General features: G+C 38.7%; 3 protein-coding genes across 3 annotated transcripts; 1 reads left to right on the top strand and 2 right to left on the bottom strand.

The window, feature by feature from the left end:
• Window positions 1-4,680: 4,680 nt before the first annotated feature.
• LOC134858941 (alpha-2A adrenergic receptor-like) lies at window positions 4,681-6,856 on the bottom strand. The gene has a single exon (XM_063875182.1). The coding sequence runs from the start codon at window positions 6,531-6,533 to the stop codon at window positions 5,253-5,255; it is 1,281 nt and encodes a 426-aa protein (XP_063731252.1). The 5' UTR covers window positions 6,534-6,856; the 3' UTR covers window positions 4,681-5,252.
• Window positions 6,857-7,810: 954 nt separating this feature from the next.
• On the top strand, window positions 7,811-11,203 carry smndc1 (survival motor neuron domain containing 1). Its single transcript, XM_063874728.1, has 6 exons — window positions 7,811-7,981; window positions 8,319-8,438; window positions 8,713-8,855; window positions 9,118-9,273; window positions 9,744-9,897; window positions 10,286-11,203. The coding sequence occupies exons 2-6, from the start codon at window positions 8,319-8,321 to the stop codon at window positions 10,421-10,423; spliced, it is 711 nt and encodes a 236-aa protein (XP_063730798.1). The 5' UTR covers window positions 7,811-7,981; the 3' UTR covers window positions 10,424-11,203.
• On the bottom strand, window positions 10,809-19,208 carry LOC134858701 (max-interacting protein 1-like). The gene is made up of 6 exons (XM_063874727.1): window positions 18,870-19,208; window positions 17,721-17,823; window positions 17,466-17,495; window positions 15,955-16,069; window positions 13,637-13,808; window positions 10,809-13,136 (listed from the first exon to the last, which is right to left on the bottom strand). The coding sequence occupies exons 1-6, from the start codon at window positions 19,096-19,098 to the stop codon at window positions 12,973-12,975; spliced, it is 813 nt and encodes a 270-aa protein (XP_063730797.1). The 5' UTR covers window positions 19,099-19,208; the 3' UTR covers window positions 10,809-12,972.
• Between the last annotated feature and the right edge of the window lie 1,186 nt (window positions 19,209-20,394).

The raw sequence follows: 20,394 nt of genomic DNA, 5'->3' as shown, positions 1-20,394 counted from the left end.
TCATAGGCACATGGGGTCTAGCTACTGCCGGAGGTGGGAGAAGTACTCAGATCTTAAGTAGTAGTACCAGAATGTAGGAATACTCTGTTACATGTGAAAGTCCTGCATTCAAAATGTTACTCAAGTAAAAGTATTGGCATCAAAATATATTTAAAGTACCAAAAGTAAAAGTATCACTTGTGCAAATCGTCCCATTTCAGAATAATATGTTTTATATGTTTCGATTATAGGCTAATTATTCATGTGTTTATCGAAGCTGGTAAAGGGGCAGTTCGTTTAATGAATTTGTATTCTGCAGCGTAGCTTGTGAATGTTACTCCAGGTGTAGGCCTAACTATAGTCTTATTCAATTGTTGAATATAATTCAAGATCATTAATAAAAATGTGCAAAGTAAATTAAGATATTGAATAAAATTAGTTGAGTAAAAGTACACCATTTACATCTGAATTGTAGAGGGTTAGAGGAACAAAGTAAAAGTACAAGTAGAAAAACTTTGAAATACATAAGTAAAGTACAATACTTCAGTAAATGTACTTACTTACGTTTCTTCACCACTGCCAACATCTCAAACCAACTAACGTTACATGCCATACATTTTAATTTGATGATTTACCTTTTCAGAATGGATCTTCACTGAACTTTCTGAGCACTCGAAGAACGGGAAACCTGTCAACAAATCCCCTGGAAAATAACAAATAACCCTTCAAGGCTCCATCTGCTGCCCAGTAGAAGTAAGTACCACAACACACTCCTCTCAATCCACAAATCAAAGGCATCACTGAAGTATGGCAGTGTGCTAGTAATCATATATGTGTAAAAAGATGGTATACTTAACTTTTCACACAGACTAAATCCACTTCTATTCATAATTGTAATTTCATGACAGGCTATTGTGCCAAAACCAGATACCATCTACTCCAAAACGTGGACATTTATTATAAATAACCATTAAATACTTGAGCCAAGAAAAAGTTTACCAAGCTGTACTTAAGGTGAAACTTTACCAATACTTTAAAAGTAAAAAGAATCCAAATAAATGCAAAGTCACGGTGCACTTTACTCTTGCTAAGTGTGCTTTGTAAAATCTGTTGAATATTAGAAATGTAGACACCCATAATTAAATATTTTTGGCATTCGATCCTCATTAACAAGCATTGATTCAACTCTTGTTTGCATTATAAATTCATGTCATGTTTTGATGTCTGATTCCACACAGTATAATCAGTATGTTTGCTTTGTTGCCTGAGACCCTGCTAAAAGTAACCGGGTAGAAGTAAAACAGTCAATGTTGACACCCTTGCGGTATATGACATATGTGAAAAGGAAAACGGGGGTATAGAGAAGTCCCATATGATAGTGTGGGACAGCTTGCTTTTTATCTATGTGAAGGTGTGTGTTACCTGACAGCACACTTAGGGATATTTTTTAATAACCCCAGGCTGGTAAGATGAAATACAGTCATAGTAAGCTTTATCAGTTGTGTTTACTTTGTGTGTGTGTGTCCTGACATCATCCAAGAGCATGTTGGTGGGGCGGGGGTGTTGTGCGGAAGCTTGAGCATGAGAAGGAGAGTAGGCTAGACTGGAAATGGTTACGATCGATAGCAGAGACGGGACAAGATGTCTGAGGAAGAATTATGGTGTCCGGAGCAAGAGATTTGCCGGAGCTTAATTTAGTATCAGTGAGGATTCACTGCAGGGCAAAGAAAGCATTGCTGTAGACGGTGCTTCCAGTTTCACAGAGTGGAGATTATCTCTACTTCTGATGGTAATGAGCATGGAGAATCGATTCTTTAAAACTCTTATAGTTTGTATTAAATTAAAACTGACTGTGACAGATTTTCCAAAGAAAGATGAGTAAGGCCTTTATTTTATGGCTATCCATAACAGCTTAGCCTTTCCTCTTTGCCCCTCTCTTTCCCTCACTCTCACACGCTAGGCACTTGGTGAAAGTTAAAGAATTTCAAAATATTCTCTAAAACTGTTTTTGTTCTTTGTCAAATTAAAATGTCTGAGATCATTTCTCAGATGATGGAAAAAGGAGGAGGTAAAATATGATTGAATGAAAACATGAATGAGTAAAGACTGTATTTGCTGTCCCAAAGAATGAACTTCCATATGATGGTTTATATTTAGTAAATTCCACATTATCCAGGCGCTTTAGCTCGCCTAGCTCCCAGTGGGTCCTCATTCCCCTGGGCTCTCCTTGAGCCCCTTCCAGGCGAGCATGTTTTGCTTATTAGATGAGCTAAGAAAATATAATAACCTACTAGTTGACCTTTTTTAATCCTAAATAATAATAAGAATAATCCCTTTCTCAAGGACTAGACATAGAAAATGGCCTCTAATGAAATTGTGCAGGCTGAAGGCAAGCAAGTCATTCGGAAAATACCGTTATTGTTCCGAAGAAATAATGTTTTCTTACTGAAGGTTGGTCATTTTTTCTCATAATAGCTGACATATCATGCATATTTAGACTGTTAGAAATGTTGCAATAATATCCAGTAAACACATTAGGGTTAGAATACGACTTTTTATTGAGTAAAATGTGGTTTGTGGATCCAATAGTGAGCAGAGGGAGTATGGAAAGTAACAGAGATTGCATGAGGCAAATTAAACAGGATCTTTCCTGCTGCTCACATCACTCACAATGTTATTGGATTATCTCACATCCTTATCAATTCAAGAGGGAGGAAGCATTGTATGCCCCAGTGGGCCTGATGCATTGTACTCAATTCATAATGAATGACCCAACATTCAATTAAAAACACTCTATTCATCACTAGCTATGATTTAAACTTGTTAGTAAGGTCTCAGTTTGGCTCTGTGCAATCCTGCCTTGGCAATCTCATTGTCTGCAATGTATTTTCTCTTTGGTCCTCTAATTGCCTTTTAAGTTCACCTGGGATGCATGACTCTCTGTTTTTAAAGAGCTCTTATTCAACTGTAGGTGAGAGAAATAAGAAGGAAATGGAGAAGTCTGACTGGAGCGCTGTGTGAAAGTTGTGGGAACGCCTGCCAGAGAGAGCTTATAAAGCATAGTTTTATTAGTTTAGTGTCACATTCATAAATCATGATGCTCTGAAGTGGTCTTTAGAGGGGGGAATAAATCATTGTCTCAGCAGACGGCAAAAGTGAGTGTGTGTGCGTGCGTGCGTGCGTGCGTGCGTGCGTGCGTGCATATGCATACACAAAGAATAGCAATAATAAACCAACTGCTTACATTTTGTAACGATCCATAATTTATAGTGCTGCAGCTAAGCGTAGAAGATTGAAAATTAGCCTAAAGTTCACATTCAATTTGGAAAACCTTTAGTAATGTGATTAATTCAATATGTCACCAATGTTTTTGTGGTTTGGATTCAACAAACTAATTACAAATTATTGCCAAGTCCACTCTTTAGGATTTTATTCATTTTTATTTTTGGGAAAGTAGTGTCATTAGTGTTTTGGCAATTAATCTCTGTTGCTTAGAGAGTGCTTTACAAATGTAATGTATGCATCGTGCCGCTCAAGAAGGCCGATAGACTCCATTATAGTTGTCATTTTGATTATAGACTGCATTCAGATAGTAATGAGTGCACTTTAATCTTTCAGGACATATTGATGTGCCATGGATCAGGGCCAAGGACAAATATCTGAAGGAATTTGGTCTTGCTAATGTTTTATGGTAGTAAATGTTACATCATGTTGATTGATGAGCTTTCGTTTAAAGCTAGAACGTCTGTTTATTTGCATTCTTCATAAGTGCTGCAATGGCAGGGCTTTTCCTGTACAGTTTTACGCGCATTGATACCAACTGTCTGAATCATTCCTATCAAAGTGCTGCGATGATTTAACAACCACGCGGGAATTAGACGTTGCATGAATTCTCATTGCCACAAAGCCACAAATACCAGTGTTTTCCAATATTTCTCGTGTCAAATTGTTCGTGGGAACTCCATTAGCAAAACAGTGTATCTATAGTTTACCATTTGTGGTGAGTAAAGATGTTGTATTTTAAGAACATGTGTACCACAGGAATCTTAAAACACCAGAGTCCCAGAGATCAAGTCCTGGGAATCACTCAATGTTATATGTGAGAAGTCCAGGGTGTAAACGTGTGCTTAGTTGAAGCAATTATGGATGGTGGTTTACTTGTAAGGTTCACAGACTGATAATGATCTAAAAGTCTATTTGTTAAAGACAAAGTGGATATAAAGAAAGGTTATCCTGCTGTCAACAGTGTGCTTAAAAAGGAGAAGAAACAGCGTGTTGAACAAGCAGATCACCATGTTGATAAGCTTGTGTGGATATTACCCTTGCAGTGTAATTTGCACCAGTCAGTCATATTTCTATCGCTGCACGCTTTGTGTTTGACTCCAGGGGAAGATGTAATGATATCCTGGATATGAAGAGCTGTAATTCATGACAAACTCCATTCAATATTGTCGCACCACCACCCGTACCTCTGTGGCGTAATTTTCTTTTCATATAATTGTCATGTGTTGTGGTTGTTATGAGTGAAGGAGATGTTAAATCATACAGGAATAATGTCTTTGATGGTACAATATGCTTTTATTTGCTATAGTTTGTACTATTATGCAAAGATTATTTTGTTTATTTGCAGTACTGCAGCATTTACAATTATGCACTTTTCTATATGCGTTTTGTTTCATTATGATGGTAATTTACAGAGGAAAACTGTCCAAAAGCATGCATAGTTTCTCCACATTTCTCTGGCAGAGTAATTGATGATTGAGTTCAGTCATAATGAAATTATTGGCCGTGTTGTTTACCAACTAGTGCCATTTATAGTGGATGTATTTGCAGCATGTCATACTATTATTTTCCCTATAACCCGTTTTATCTTGTTCTGAGTCTTTCTGTGTCTAACTCACACTGTCAGTCTGTCTTTAAAGGCATTAAGACCCAAACCATGAAAAAGATATGAAGGTTGACTGAATACTGTTACAAATATACAAATACATGTAGAAAATGTATAATCCATGTTGTCACAATTGTACAATGTAAACTCAAAGGTTGTCACATTATAATACTAGCTGGGATACACTTCACATAAGATATCTTGCATGATTTTAGTATTACAGATATTTGCTGATGTGGTACACAAAGGCAAAACATGCTACTTTTCACATTTTCAAATATTCCATAAATATACTTTAATGTCTGTGTAATATTTACACTTAACGGAGCTTAGGTACAGATGACCAAAAATGCTGTATTTTAAAATGCATTCATAAAAATCCTATTTATAAAGTTCCCCTGTCCCTTTTGCAAAGGATCTTTTTAAAAGACCTCCTAAAGTCATTATTGAATATGGTGTAAATAACAGGGTTAAGTGAGCTATTGCAGTAACCGAACCAGAAGAACATTTTGAACAGTGTCTCTGGGACGCAGCAGGTGTCACACACAGCTGTGAGCGAGTACGTGAAGAAAAAGGGGAACCAGCAAAGAACAAACACTCCCATGACCACAGCCAGAACAAATGTGAAGCGCCTCTCTCTGTACTGCCTCCCTTTCCACTTGCTCGGACCAACGCAGGGCTGCGCCTCTGGCTTCAGAGAGGTTTCCCCGGGCTTCACCTGAGCCCCTTTGGCTGTTCTCATACAACTCCTCTTCTTCAGGGAACACAGGATAGTGTCATTCCCGTCAGACGAGGATGGTTCCTCCTCCACATCCAGCCCGTTGATCTCTGCGCCCTCCCCCTCTTCCTCCTCCCTCTCTTCTCCGTCTTTTCTCTCCTGGGGGTTCAAACCACACTTTGCGTCTTCTGTGTTGCCGAATACTCTCTGCCTTTCTGGCGGGGCTCTTGTTCTTTTCTTGGCAATCAGGTATATTCTAACATACACCATGATCATAATGACACATGGTGCAAAGAAAGAGGCAGTGCTGGAGAATATGATATACCATTTCTCCTCATTAATTTTACATTCGGGGCGGTCCTCTTTACCCTCGTCCTTTTTCATTGTGATAAGTGGAGGGAATGATATAATAGCTGCCAGTACCCAAACTCCGAAGACTGTGCATTTAATCCTGCGTGGCGTCCTTCTCAGGTTGTACTCAATGGCTTGAGAGACAGACCAGTATCTGTCCAGGCTGATGGCACACAGGTGAACGATGGACGAGGTGCAGAAGAGCACATCCAAAGCCAGGTAGATTTCACACCACACTTTCCCAAAGTACCAGTAACCCATCAGTTCATTGGCTAAAGAAAAAGGCATCACTGAGGTGGCAACCAGGATGTCCGCACATGCCAGAGAGACTAAAAACAAGTTCTGAGGCGCTCTCAGGGCTCTGCTTGTGATCACAGCAATTACTACCATGACATTGCCAAACACAGTTTGCAGGATGAGGATGCCCACTAGGATGGTTAAAGGCACAGAGGTCTGCACAGTATAAGGGTGCCTGCCATGAAAAGTCTCATTTCCGCTAGTTAAGTTAAGACAACCCATCAGGATGAGCTGTGGTGTCGACGATATTGTCCCAACAGTGGAAGCTGTGCTTGCCAGCAGTATGTTGGTAATATCCATTTAAGAATACAGCCTCAGAGAATTCAGTCTTTTCATTTTGTTCACATGGAGATTTTCTTCAAAAAATCTTTATTCTTTTTCACTGAGAAAAAAGACAGCAAACAGAGAAAAAATATGAGAATTGTCTCTTTTGTATTAAAAAAAGACCAAAAACAATGAAAGGAATAAAGGGAACCATGATATATTCCCAGTTCCCACATAAGAAGATGATTTTTAAAATACTTCTAGTCTTAAAAAAAAAAATCTTTACCCAGCAACATTTTTAGCATAAAACATACTAATCATAATACAGACTTACATTACAGATAGTGCCGGCTCAGGGAGATCCTGTCATCTGCTGTGGTTCAAGTGGAGAGTTCTTCTTTTTATATGGGCTTGATCTGACGCTGAGTATCTGCGATGCCGGCTCCACTTCAGTGAGATCAGGAATGGGCGGAGTTCATCTGCTACTGGAGATTTAAAAGCAATTTGTTGTTGCTCCCAGACCCTGAAACCATTAGCTGATTATGACATTAATAGTATTTTTGATTTATACAAGTAATATCTGTAGTTTATTAAATTACAATAGATTAAGAGTTTCTTTATGGTTTTCCTGTCTTTCTTCATGAACAAATTGTTCAGGTATATCCTGAGAGAAAAATAACTGGAAATACAATCTGAATCACTAGAGAGATTGCAGCCTCTAACTAAAGAGATCACTCACTAGTAGTGCTAGAGTAACAGCAGCACATTTACAGTAATAAAAAATGTATCTTGACAAACTTTTTTCCCCTAATTAAATAGTGAATAAATCAAACTGAATGAATGCACTGACACACTTTGTGTATTTGATACTCAAATATAATATTTATTGTCTTGTGCGAGGCAAATAATGCTTCAATATGAAATCTATTGGAATGATTTAACTTGATTTTGCAATACTGTATGTTTGCCAGATTTTTTCGATATATAGGCTACTGATGTCACGGTTTTTGATACTTACGTATCTATTTAAGTATTGTAATTTTGACAGTGGTTCATAACCTTTTTTTTTGACTAACAGTTCAAAGAGTAGCCTCAACAAAAACGGTAATTTCTTACCACAGTCAGACACAACACTAACCATTACGCATGGGACGGATACAGTCGCAGTACGAACAGTCATGTCCCACACTTGTAAGTCAATAATAGCTACATGGCTTTCCAGTATGGGAAAATGATCAGGAGACTGTATTTCGAGCAGTGAGCAATGAGCATTGCCGCTGGGGGCGCTAACGAGACATTGCGTTGTATTTATTTAGATATTCCTTTTTATCGCGAGAAACTCGTTCGACGACATCCGGTTTGCTATTTGTGTACGGGAGGAAGAAACGAAGTGCTGTTGTTCTTTTCAGCAGTCAATTTGGGAAATCTTCGACTTGAAATTTGAATGATTGCCGTATTTATAATTGAAAACCATATATACTGAGGTAAGTTTACACCATGAAATATGCTTTTTGTGATTGCCCCTCGGCTGCTCGCTGCTAGCACTAGCCGTTGTCCGTCAAATGCACGTCGACGAAAGAAGGCCGAGGGGTATTGCTAACAGTTTTAGCGTCAAGCTAATGTGTTCATCTTGTTTATCCTCTAACGCTTGATTATGATATGTCCACGCTTCACCCAGTCGAATGTGAACACGCATGGATAATTGAGTCTGATTATAGGAACGTTAGTGTGTGATGGCTCGTTATTGTAAGATGTTTACCATTAGCTTTTGGGATATGCTAACGTTAGCCAAAACCGCTAATTATTTTTGAATACGTACAGATGTCGGAAGACTTGGTGAAACAGTTGAACAGCTACAAAGCCCAGCTACAGCAAGTAGAAGTTGCCTTATCAACCGACGAGGAAAATGAAGACCTCCTTAAACTCCAGAAAGACCTGCAGGTTTGTGTGACTATAATGTAATAACATATATTGAATTACACTTAAGAGTATGTATACGTTCTTGTTCGAAATAAAAGCTTAAAAGCATTGTTACTACTGGAAACATTGAATTTCAAATTGAAGTGCAGGTTAATCATGTGAAAATGATACTTTTGCTACAGCATTATCATACTTTTATGTCTACATTTTAAAAGAATGACGTTTTTACTCCCCAGAGTGCTTAATTTAAGGAAAAGTCAAAAACACTGAGAATAACTTGGTTTTTTTTCTGCAGGAAGTAATCGATCTAACAACAGACCTCCTGTCCTCACAACCCGCTGAGAGTGCTTCAACTACCAATAGCTCAGAGACAGTACCTGTGAAGCATGGCTGGAAAGTGGGTGACAGCTGCCTGGCTGTGTGGAATCAGGACGGACAGTGAGTATCACCAGCCTCTTTTCATTACAAACTTTCCAAGACAAATTGCCATACAATTTTCTATTTACCTTTTTATTATTAAATGAAGATGTTTTTACATTTGATGAGCCTCTATAAGGCAAGTTGTTACTGTACAAAATGCTCAAATAATGACAGATTGTACCGATTCACTTTTCATATATACGAATAAACCATTGTTTATGAAGTAGAGCTTGTGTATTTGGCTCATACTCACCTGCTTACAGACGTGATTCTTTGGCAGGATATATGAGGCTGAGATTGAGGAGATAGACCGGGAGAACGGCACCGCAGCCGTTACCTTCGCCGGGTACGGGAATGCTGAAGTGATTCCTCTGCAGAACCTCAAGCCATCTGAGGAGGGGAAACGAACTGACGACGATGGGAAGCCAAAATCAAAGTATGAACTAAAAGCTCTTGAGTCTCACTTTATTTATAGGCATACATTTAAACCTTTGCTTACATCCAGCCTATTCAAGGGAAATATTGACATCGACATTACACTGTGCAAGTTGCATATATTCTTTTCTAAATAAGTTACCTTTTAGTAAATGCAACTGTGAGCAACCCCTTCTGAATAAAAATCTAGAACTTCATAAGTGCAGTAGTTTTCAGAAACACTGTTGTGGTGTCCTTGTATTGCCTTTCAATGACATGGGTACATTTGAAGCAGGTCGTTATCATTTCAAGGTTGCTACACAGATGATTATAGATTTTTCTTTAAATAGACATAAAAACAAACCCTTCCAAGGCCCGGCTGTGTCGTGGTTTTACACATACATAAGTTACATGTTTCTTATGTTTGTGATTGCATTTGTACAACATGGATGCAATGTTAAAGGTTTCTGTTCTCCTTGTTTGTCTTTCTAGGAAAGAACAGATAGCAGAGCAGAGAGAGTATAAGAAGAAGAAAGCCCAGAAAAAGGTACTGAGGATGAAGGAACTGGAGCAAGAGAGGGAGGAACAAAAGTCAAAGTGGCAACAGTTCAACAACAAAGCCTACTCAAAGAACAAGAAAGGACAGGTACGTTTGCTTTTTCACACATCTTTATGCTGGGAAATCCATGGTGCATTGAGGAAACACCGTGGCTTATAGTTCCGTTGTGCCAGTCTCTTTTCTTTTGCTGTCTAGTAACAACATTGAGAACTTTATTTACTAGAGTAAAACTGGGACTTCGTAAGGTTGCATAGATTTCTTTAAATAAATATAATGTGAAATATAATAACAAGCCCATTTTGTCCTTCACTCTGCATTGCATACTTCAGCGTTGTACATTACTGGAGAACTAGAACACTTGAAACTAGTTTTATCACAGCTGTGGGACGATTGTAAATGTGTATATAGTTAGAATTGTCCAGTTGTTATATTATTAATCATTTACAATGTCTTTTTTTTGTGGGTTTTTTTTTAGGTCAAGAGAAGCATATTTGCATCTCCAGAAAGCGTCAATGGAAAGGTGGGAGTGGGAACATGTGGTATTGCAGACAAGCCAATGACGCAGTACCATGACACATCTAAATATAATGTCAGACATCTAATGCCACAATGACCTGATATATTCTGTATATACTGATCCACTGTATACTTCCTGTATCGGTGTTTTCCATTGTGTTTATACATTACTTTCATTTCCCAAGTAAAGGAAGCTTTGAAAGGAATTGCTTGTACACCATGTTTGAAATATTGATGTAGTTTTCTTATATATATCGAAGTACAACAGAAAAATCCCAGACAGGGTTACTTTTCCCAGCACTGGAACAAAGTCGCCTGTTGTGTAAGAACAGGAAGTGGTGTTTTAGATAAATCGTAGAGTTTGTTGTTTGTGTTCAGGTTCCGCTGAGGCCAAATACCTGCTAAGACGAGAATAAATATACACCTGCAGATCTTGTTTGTTGTACATTTTGAAGCTGTATTTTAAACACTGACCCATTGTGGGGGGGGGGGGGTATACACTTCAATAATGATGTTGATTTGAAATGGCTGAATTTACGTTTAGATTTCTCTGTACATAACAGTCCAATAAACATTGTTTGTTTTCAGTTTTTTAAATAACGACTTCCACCTCTTTACCTCCTTTTTCAAATGATATATTTATGGTCCTGTAGGTGGCAGTAAAGACTTGTACCATCAGTAATAACATGGGAGGCATGTTGCAACTGTTTATTCATCCCATTTATTTCACACACGCTTTTGTTTGACATTTGTTCGTTCAGGGGGCTTTGAGAGCTTTATTACTGACTTGTTTCATTTTATATGTGACTTATCCAACACACGATGATGATTTGAGCATTTATGGTTGGCTTACCAATAAAAGAAAAGACATCACAGATTTATGTCTGGGTGGTAGAGGTTTATTAAGATTCCAGGGACAGTATTCAGGGTCTTTAACATCGTACTAGCAGGGGACCAGCAGCATGTTTTGCAAAACAGTCACCTTGGATGGCTGATTAAGCACGAGAGAAACATTCTGGGATGTGCTTTGACATATCCTTAACAAAAGTCTTTTTCATAGTGCATTTTATATAGTTTCCCAAACTGGTTGGGGGTTGGTGGGGGACCTGTAACAAGGAACTTTGTGCAATACCCATGTTAAGACACAATTTGGTGGTGATCTCCTTAGGACATTGACCAAAACAAATGCAGATAAATGGCCATATTGAAATGCCTTATTTGGTTTCATGGATTCTAACAGGTCAGCAGTGCAATAGTATGTCAAATATACATTGGATTAATAATGGGAAATCTCCAAATCTTAAGTATGTGATCGTTTTCTGCTAGAATAAAACAAAAGAAACCGTATTAAACATTGAAGTAAGAAGCAAAATTAGTGTCCTGTAGTGTTTGTTGTTCATGCTACAGATACTTTTAAAGACTTGTCAATCCAATGCACACAACATGATTTGACAAGCTACATTCAATACACATGCACCATAGCTTTTTAAAATCAATTACAATCATGTTTACTGCTGAATATTAAAACTGATACTACTGGAGTCAGTGGATTACTAGCAAACTGCAATTTGGTGTTGGACGTACAGTGTGCTGAACACAGCCAACATTTAAGATATAATGAAACGATGCTTTATTGCTTTGAGCCTTGTGCTTCGACAATTGCGGGATAGCTTATTACTGTCTCAATACAATAGAATTTGTGCACAGTGTAAAAGAAGATAAAATCGAGCAATGCATTCGACCTTTAGCACTGCGTTTGCTTCTGTAGGGGTTAATAATTCGTCATGCAATTTGGTAAACATGTAAAAAAAAGAAGAAAGAAATAAAACATTCAAGCAAAACCAAGACCTAGCTCAAGTCAAATTAAATATAACAAAAATAAATACTATAATCATATGTAAAATAAATTAGAATAAGAAAAGTGGACTACACCACCGCCGTTGAATACGACTGCATTTCAGTCAATAGAGGGGATGCCACATGGGTCAGTGATGCTTGTGGCTCCTAAAGCAGTGGGTTTCAGTGTTATAAACATTTTGGAATGCGACATCATAGCCCTTGCCACTGGCTTGTACACTAAAAAGAAGTGCTGTCTGGATATATTATCCTAAGAATAGGGGCAATGTTTTTACAAGGCAAATGGAGCAAACGTTCCCAATGGTGAACTTCTAGCTGGTATTGGGTTTTTAGTGTTTTTGCTGGTTTGAGAGGATCATCTTGACTAAAGGTGGAGTTTCCTCTTCAGTGTTGGAAACTGGGGGTTATGGGTCGTGCAGGTATGGTTAATTTCAAGCTGGTAATCGGTTAAGGGACATTCAGGTGATGGGTCAGTCTTAAACTGAGGATACAGTATTATTTGCCTACAAAGTTACATTTGAGGCTTTTGTGTTAAATGTTTCAGACAGATGTAGAAGAGCCCCACAGGCTTTTTGGAAGGACACATTTTCAGCGTTTATACTGAGTTACCTTAAGGCTGGTTCATTGGGTGTACACGTTGGACTTGTCAGGTAAAGGTGTGATCGAGACGGGTTCTTCTTCTGATGACAGATAACTTAAACTGCAGAGTAGAGTGGAGCTGTAGGCTGGTACGTTGAAAAGTGTAAGCCATAAAAGACTGCAGCTAAAGTGAACGTATAGGCTGGTGCTTTAAGCAGAGAAGGCCAGTTTTAGACTGCAGGTGGAGTAGCCCTCATCACTAGCCGTGCTCTGCCGGCTGCTGTGGTCGTCCAGGTCACTTGCCCCACTGGTGCTCACACTGTCCATTTCTCCATGGGAGAACTCAGTGCTTTCCACATCGACTTCAATCTCCTCTGCACAAAGAAAAGAGAATGGGTTCATTTTCTGAATCATGCAGGGAGAAATATTTAAAAATGGTGCTTGCCTTAGTTAATATGGTGACACACATTAATGACACTATAAATTAAGGATGCACAGACATTATATTTGTGACCGTTTTGATCAATATTGATTATTCATTTATCAATTATGGATTTATTTTAGTTCCAAAATATTTGTATTGTACTCTCACATTAAGATAACTGCTTTCCCTTCCATGTTGTACCACATTCCTGATTGAGTACAAATTAGGGCTGCAATATATTAGAGAAAAACTAACATTATTTCTGTTGCTAAAATATGCTTTGCTATGTGAAAAATACAGGTATATTAGCCGTAACTATTTTAGGCCCCACATCAAATACACTAATATGTCACATAAGGATAGACAATGGCGCACAATTCAAATGTAATCAATTGTGCACCTAGACTAAAAAGTTTGCCCCTGGGTAACGGATCTTAGTCGGAAACGAACCTCTGTCAGACTCTGAGCGTTCAGAGTCCATGCGGGAGCCCAGGCTGTCTTTACGGACCCTCTCCCAGTCTCCATGGGGCTGCAGCTGGGAGAGCTGCCTCTGCAGGTGCCTCTGCTCCCTCTCTAGGTTCTCCAGCTGGTGCAAACTCCTCCGGTCCGTCTCTTCAAGTTTCTGAAGAAGAGGGAAATGCAGAACACTTAGTTGTTTTGTTTTTATGTAACGATAATCAGAACAATCAGTATGTATGGATCCCACCTGGCACGTTTGGTTTTTCTATGAATAACTTAGCAAATAAATCAAACCGTGATGGATGCACTTCTGTAGATGTTCCTTATGATTAATATACTCTATGCATGAGAGGATGGTGAACTTGTCTCGTGTGCAGTGGTGTTAATATTTAGTTGTAGCTACCGTCAAATGTGACGCCCCCGTGCCTTCCAATTAAATATTTAACGCACAAAGACAGCACGTTGCTCAATGGAGTAGGTGGTGTGTCTGTGTGCGGTGGATTCAAAAGAAAAATGGCTATAGGATAGGTGTGTTATTTAATAGCAATTCTAGATAAAGCCTGCCTTTATACCTCAAACAACAAACACAAATTGCTCACTTAACTATGTCTGACAAGCTTATGTAAAAGCAAAGCTCTCAAGGTGCACTATGAACCCCAGTCATACCAATCATCACATCTTATTATGTCATACATTTTAAAAAACGGAGTAATACCACTGCAGTGGAATATTAATAATTACTCAAATTATGTTTGCAAGATTTACTGCTGGTGGGGAAAAAACCCTAGGCCACTGGTGTGCTATCTGTACAGCTGATCATTAAAAAAAGAACAACAACATCCTGTATTACGCATTTTAATTGGTTAAGAGTGTACCTTAGAGCTTTGCGTTGATATGTCAACGATACATTTAATCAAATAAGACATACTGTATGATAGTCTTGCACAGTCACGTGCTGTATTGTATAAGTGGTTGTTCATGGTTAATATTTCTAATTGATTCTCCAAATTACTAAGAAATATATTTGCACGAAGGCATAGAAAATGAAGGATTGTTCATTTCAGAAATTCCTTGCAAGAAGAGTTTGGTGAATCAATGCAAGTAAACGTAGCGCAGACATGCTTTCCTGTTGCACAACCCTTTTTTAGTTTTTGCTTCCTGCATCCGTGAGCTTCATGCTGTCTGCACCTGTTCTACCCTTTTACTGTCCTACACAACCTCTGGTTCCAAACATAAAACACAGCAGCACTCAGACACCAAATGGCTTGGACTTTAAACAGGCAAGTCCAAAGTCAACAGTTGACAATATATAGTAGGTACTCAATCCATTTCCACTGCTGTAATAAAATCCCAGATTGTTGCGAGGATTGTTTTCATATTGCAGCCCACAGTCATCCCTACTGCTTCCCATTACAGGAGTATGCTTATGGATAAAGAAAATAGATTTTTCCCCGAAAATGTCTGATCTGGTTTAGACTGCAGCCATCAGTGGGGGCAAAGTGTTGAGTCTTTGATGCTTTAATGCAACAGAATCACATCTGCAGTTCAGACATACTCAGGCTCTATTGATGTGGGAAGTTCTAACAGTTAAACATAAAAACAAGAGCCTCATTTAAGGCTCTATACTGTATGTAGACAGTAGAGCTGCACTATGACCACAACTGAAAAAAAGTATCACAGCAGATAGTTCCTCGAGGAGAAATAAGAGGATATGTGCCACCAAGGGTGAGAGCTAAGAGATTAAAATATAATTTTGTTCTAAAAATAAAAACAGGATCAGTATATTGACTGGTAAGCCTTTTGTAAACCATCACTATGGATTTACATTCTGTCTCAGAAAAAAGCCAAATGGGTGCTAGGTCAAAGTCATTCTCTGTTGTACCTCAGATCTATTTTTGCTGTCAATAGGACATCAAACATTGTTTTACTCAAGCGAGCAGCCATATGTCTCTTAATTCTATACGTGAGTAATTGGCACTTTTTTCTTTGAGAGCGTAAAACTCAGTTATGTTTGAATAGATGACAGATGGCATTTTGATGTGTCACAGAAGAAAAAGCACAGAAATAAATACAAAAAAGTCACATTGGCTCAATTCCATTTAGCCACTTTAGTCTCTTGTCGAATTCAGCCTCAGGACTTTTTATATGGCTACTCCTACTTTCTTTAACTGGTATTACCAACCATTAACATGTGGGTAACGCAGTGGAAGCAGTTTATAAATCTGCTGAAGTCATTACCTCTGAGCACAGAAATGGACCGAATTGTGCCCTTTGTTCCATGATGGTAACATACTACATGAGCAACTCACCTTGATATGTACTTTGGCCTTGTTGAGCAGTCCCAGTGTTGTGTGCCGACTGCACTCTGGTCCCAGAGGGATGAGGGACTTCAACCTCTCCAAACACAGGCGGAGATGTGCTCGTCTGTAGGAAGGGACAACCAAGACAGGTCATTTCTCTTAAGAGACAGTGTGCATGGAGTAATATGCATTGTACAGCAATTATGCAGACAGCGATATGAATTTTCAGACTAATATATTATTGTCCCCTGCACTGATCCGGATTAAATCAGATTATAATATATCCCCCATATCCAATTTGATTAGTGTTGTAATAGTTGAGGCAAATCCCTTTTGGATTGGATCGATTCTAATTATAATAGCATTATACATCTGGGATGAGCAATGTCATAATCGAGGTATTCAAGTATCTGATTTATTTGTTTGTCCATTTTTCTAGTTAGCCATACCATCATACTCCTTTGCAATACTGTATAGATCTGTCTGGCCCCAGATTGTAAAGGTGCTGAGGTCAGCTCAATACTGATTCTGATCCACCAAGGCCTCGGGGCTTGTGGTCTGACCAAATGCAGAAACTGGCGAAGGACACTCGCTGTCCTTTCAGATAAGTGAATAAAATGTAGGTCAAATTATGATGTCATCTCTTCTCTCTGCATTGGCAACCATTTTGTTATCTAAAACAGCCTGATGTGAAATAAGCCTTGCAGTTGAAGATGCCATTTTCCTTATAATCTAGTGCATCCCTCAAACAAAGATTCACACACACTTGGCATGCTTTTGGAGATTATCTGGGAATGTAATTTGAGGATAAACGTGTTCTGACATTCATGTCTAGCTCAAGCAGAGGCTTCCTCATTCTGGGGCAATAGAAGCTAGCTACTGTTAGATTTGCGCATGAGACTCTCTCAGGAAGGAGCCTGTAAACAGATGGTTCCCATTTGCTGACTGGGGAAATGTCTTCATGTCCTCCAGGAACAGTGCTGCTATTGGTGATGCATTACATCATCGTTTTATTTGCCATGCAAAATGATTTCTGCAATCATACACACCAATGGTGATAAAGATGCCTTTATTATGAGTTCTATATTGATAATAAGCTGATTTATAGGCCTGCAGTGCATCTCATTTGAAAGTGGTATGCACCAAGATATGCAAACCTGGCAGAATGTACAGTAGTAGCTTTTGGTTTATCAGCTTGAAGCTCCATTTTGAGGCAGCAGGCTCTTCAGATAGACTCCCTGTGAACCTCCATTTGCTAAAGCAGTTAAAATGCTTTAAATATCTGGTCTTTATCTCATTTTTCTGTTTGACTTTTGCACATATTGTTATGCCTACATAACAACGAAGTTGATTGAAGTAAGATGGAAACAGAAACCTTAGAAGATTAGCCAAAGTGCCTATACAAGTCATCATCATCGTGCTTCTTTCCATGTTCCCTTAGATTCATCTTTACCTTTCAGTACTGACTGTATTGTCATAAACATGCATATAAATAATGTTTTCAAGGTAGTTCTACTCACCTATTCTTTTCCAGTTCATTGTGTGCTGACCTGTTGAAATCATAAACATACAAACAAAACTGTTGACAAATCCTAATGATGCAAAATACAGCATATTGTACAATCTACATTCAAAAACCTAACCCCTGTTAATGTTAAAAATGGTTTATGAATGACAATTCTGTATCTAGGAAGATTTTGAATGTATTTTTAATCCATATGTAATGAAGACACATTATAGTCATATGTACTATATTTTTTAACACATTGACTTACCTATTGTGTATATTGTCCAACTTCCTGTTCTTGAATTTACGCTGTTTCTGTTGATGTGCAGTCTCGGTGTCTGGGTATGTTGAAGCATAACCATGCTCACATTCTGGTGATGAAAAGAGATGAATAGGACTAAAATACAATGCACCGTTTTTACAAATGTGATAGAAGTAAAAAGGCTTCTCAATGGCTTAGATTTGAATAATTGATGTGACCTGAATTCTAAATTACATTTAAATATGTGGCCAAACACCTAAGGATTTACTTTAATAATTAAAACTCACAATCCTTCTTAAAAATGCTAATATCAATAGCCTTGCATTATATTTGTATGTACACTTATATAGTCTAGTTTTCTTCCTGTTCTCAAAAACGTTTACAGTTCCCTTGAACCCTCCTTCCCAGTAACATCCCACGTCAGACGTGAACCTGTCTGTGATTGGCTGTCTGCAGTGACTCTCGCGCTGGGAACATGTGTGCGGACCAATGACAACTTTACAATTTGTTCCATGTGGAAACCATGTGAACAACACATACAAGGAAGCAGCAGCTGCTCCTGAACTGATAGGAGGTTCTTGAATTGGAAATGTTAAGAGGAAATAAACTCTAAATCGCCGTTTTTATAAGATGTATGGTCCTTGGATGCGATATTTATTTTTTGAAATGGATGCAATAGGTTATCTGAATGCATGGGATAAGCTTGAATTGAGCTGCAGACAACCGAGATAACAGATTAAATAGAGAATAAGGAGTCTCGCATAAAAATAAAAATTTAGGCTGCTTGAATTCACCTAGATGTGCCCTTATTTCTTTCTTTAATAAAGAATGATCGTCCTTTTTCGATGAAGCCTCTGCAGAAAACCAGTTTTAAAGGGAGCAGAAAATAATTTAGTTTAAAGCTTGCAATATAATCTGTCTCTGGAGATGCAATTTTTCTGAATTTATGTAGGCAATTTTCCAACTTATTTTCGATTGTGGATATGTTGTGTATTAGGTCTATTCGACTACAGTTTATCAGTAGCAGGTGAACTATCATTGACTGCTGCCGGGCCAGCTCATCTGTCCGCTGCGCGTCTTTTGTCGCCTTCGCCTCTTTTGTTGTCTGCTCGGCGCATAACGTGTTAATATCCCCTGCTGCCCGTGTTTACTTACTTCCGTTGTTCTTCTCGACATTTTCTATGTAATTTGCTGCATCAAGCAGCACTTGCACGTTCTTCATGAAAGTGCCGATTTGGTCCATTGCGGAACATTTGGAGTATAAAACGTCGCTGAAAGAATAGTCGGACAATTCTCCAAAATCCTGCTGGTCCATGGACGCATCAGACTCCGACAGAACCTCTTCGAGCTTCAGCTCGCTGTGCTGTCGCATGTACTTGACCATTTTCACTTTTTGGGGGGGACTTGGACAAAAAAAGCAGCGCTGAATTGCTCTCCTTGTCCCGTCTGTGCTCTGAGCGGCTGACTGAAATGAACTAGGCTCGATGGAATTGCAGTCTTTAGCCTCAGCCACTTGCCCTACTTGGTGGATAATCCCTCCCACTAACGCATTCACATTGCACATTGTTAACTGTGCCACAATAAATCCTCATTATCAATAGAGTAGGAGAGTACGAATAACACACTTGATGCTTTTCTTTGTTACAAACGTTGCTTTATTTTATTTGACATTATCTGAATATTTTGTACACATTTAAGCTGCCATCAATCTGCACTCAGTTTTGAATGCATGTGAGCATAGTTTTAAAGGGATAAGCATTAAGACCACATTGCCATATGATACAGTATTAGGACTTGTCAATGACACATTGATAGTGTATTAGAGACATGGTTAGTATATGATATGCTACTTTAAGCATTAAGTTAAGTGTTTTACCCTACAGTGTGAATGCAATACATTCATAAAACTTATGAGGTATAGTTTGAGGTTTTCGACTTTGATAATCATTCTCTGATAATCATCTTGTTTTGAGTAGACCACATATTATCATGTGGGATTTTTGTATATTACTTCAATTCTACTATAAACTCGAATGGAGATAGCCAACAAAGTAAACCCAGTGAGATTGTGCTTAATATCAGAGTAAGCAGGTGGACAACATCATTTATAGTGAAAGTGACCATGCTTTACTGATCTTTGAGGTTCCTGTCCTTTGCAAAACTACCCATAACATTTGCCTTACTTCTAGCTTGATTCTCCACTCCTGCTGTCCCTTTTGACTTATTAAGAAGTCATTTCTTCCTCACACGCTGAGGGATGGAGGAGGACAGAGTGGAAAGGGCCTGCCTTTACGAGGCTAGCCATGCGTGCAGGGCTGTGTTGTGCCTCTGAGACAATGGGTGCAGATGGCTGGCCCGCTGCAGATGTGGCCAGGCCTGTAACGGACGCCTGTGAGAGAGCACACCCTCCCATGGAGTCTATTTCAGCTGCCTGGCAAGGCCTGACACACACAGACAGTCCTGATCTGAAACAGAGAGTCTTAAGTGAAAAAGCATGCTCAAATTGTCATTCCAAGGTGTAAGGGCTGCACAAATAATCTACATTTCGAGTCGTGCAATATCCAAATCCCAGTAAGAGCAATAGTACCTAAATGCGAAATATGTGAACATGTAATTCTGAATTAATATTGGGGTAAGCAGAGGAGTCCGGGTATTGTAAATAAGAACACTCCTTAGATAG

The sequence above is a fragment of the Eleginops maclovinus genome, chromosome 22 (genome assembly GCF_036324505.1).
Source record: "Eleginops maclovinus isolate JMC-PN-2008 ecotype Puerto Natales chromosome 22, JC_Emac_rtc_rv5, whole genome shotgun sequence".
Lineage (NCBI taxonomy): Eukaryota > Metazoa > Chordata > Actinopteri > Perciformes > Eleginopidae > Eleginops > Eleginops maclovinus.
This window is presented reverse-complemented; position numbering and strand designations above follow the sequence as displayed.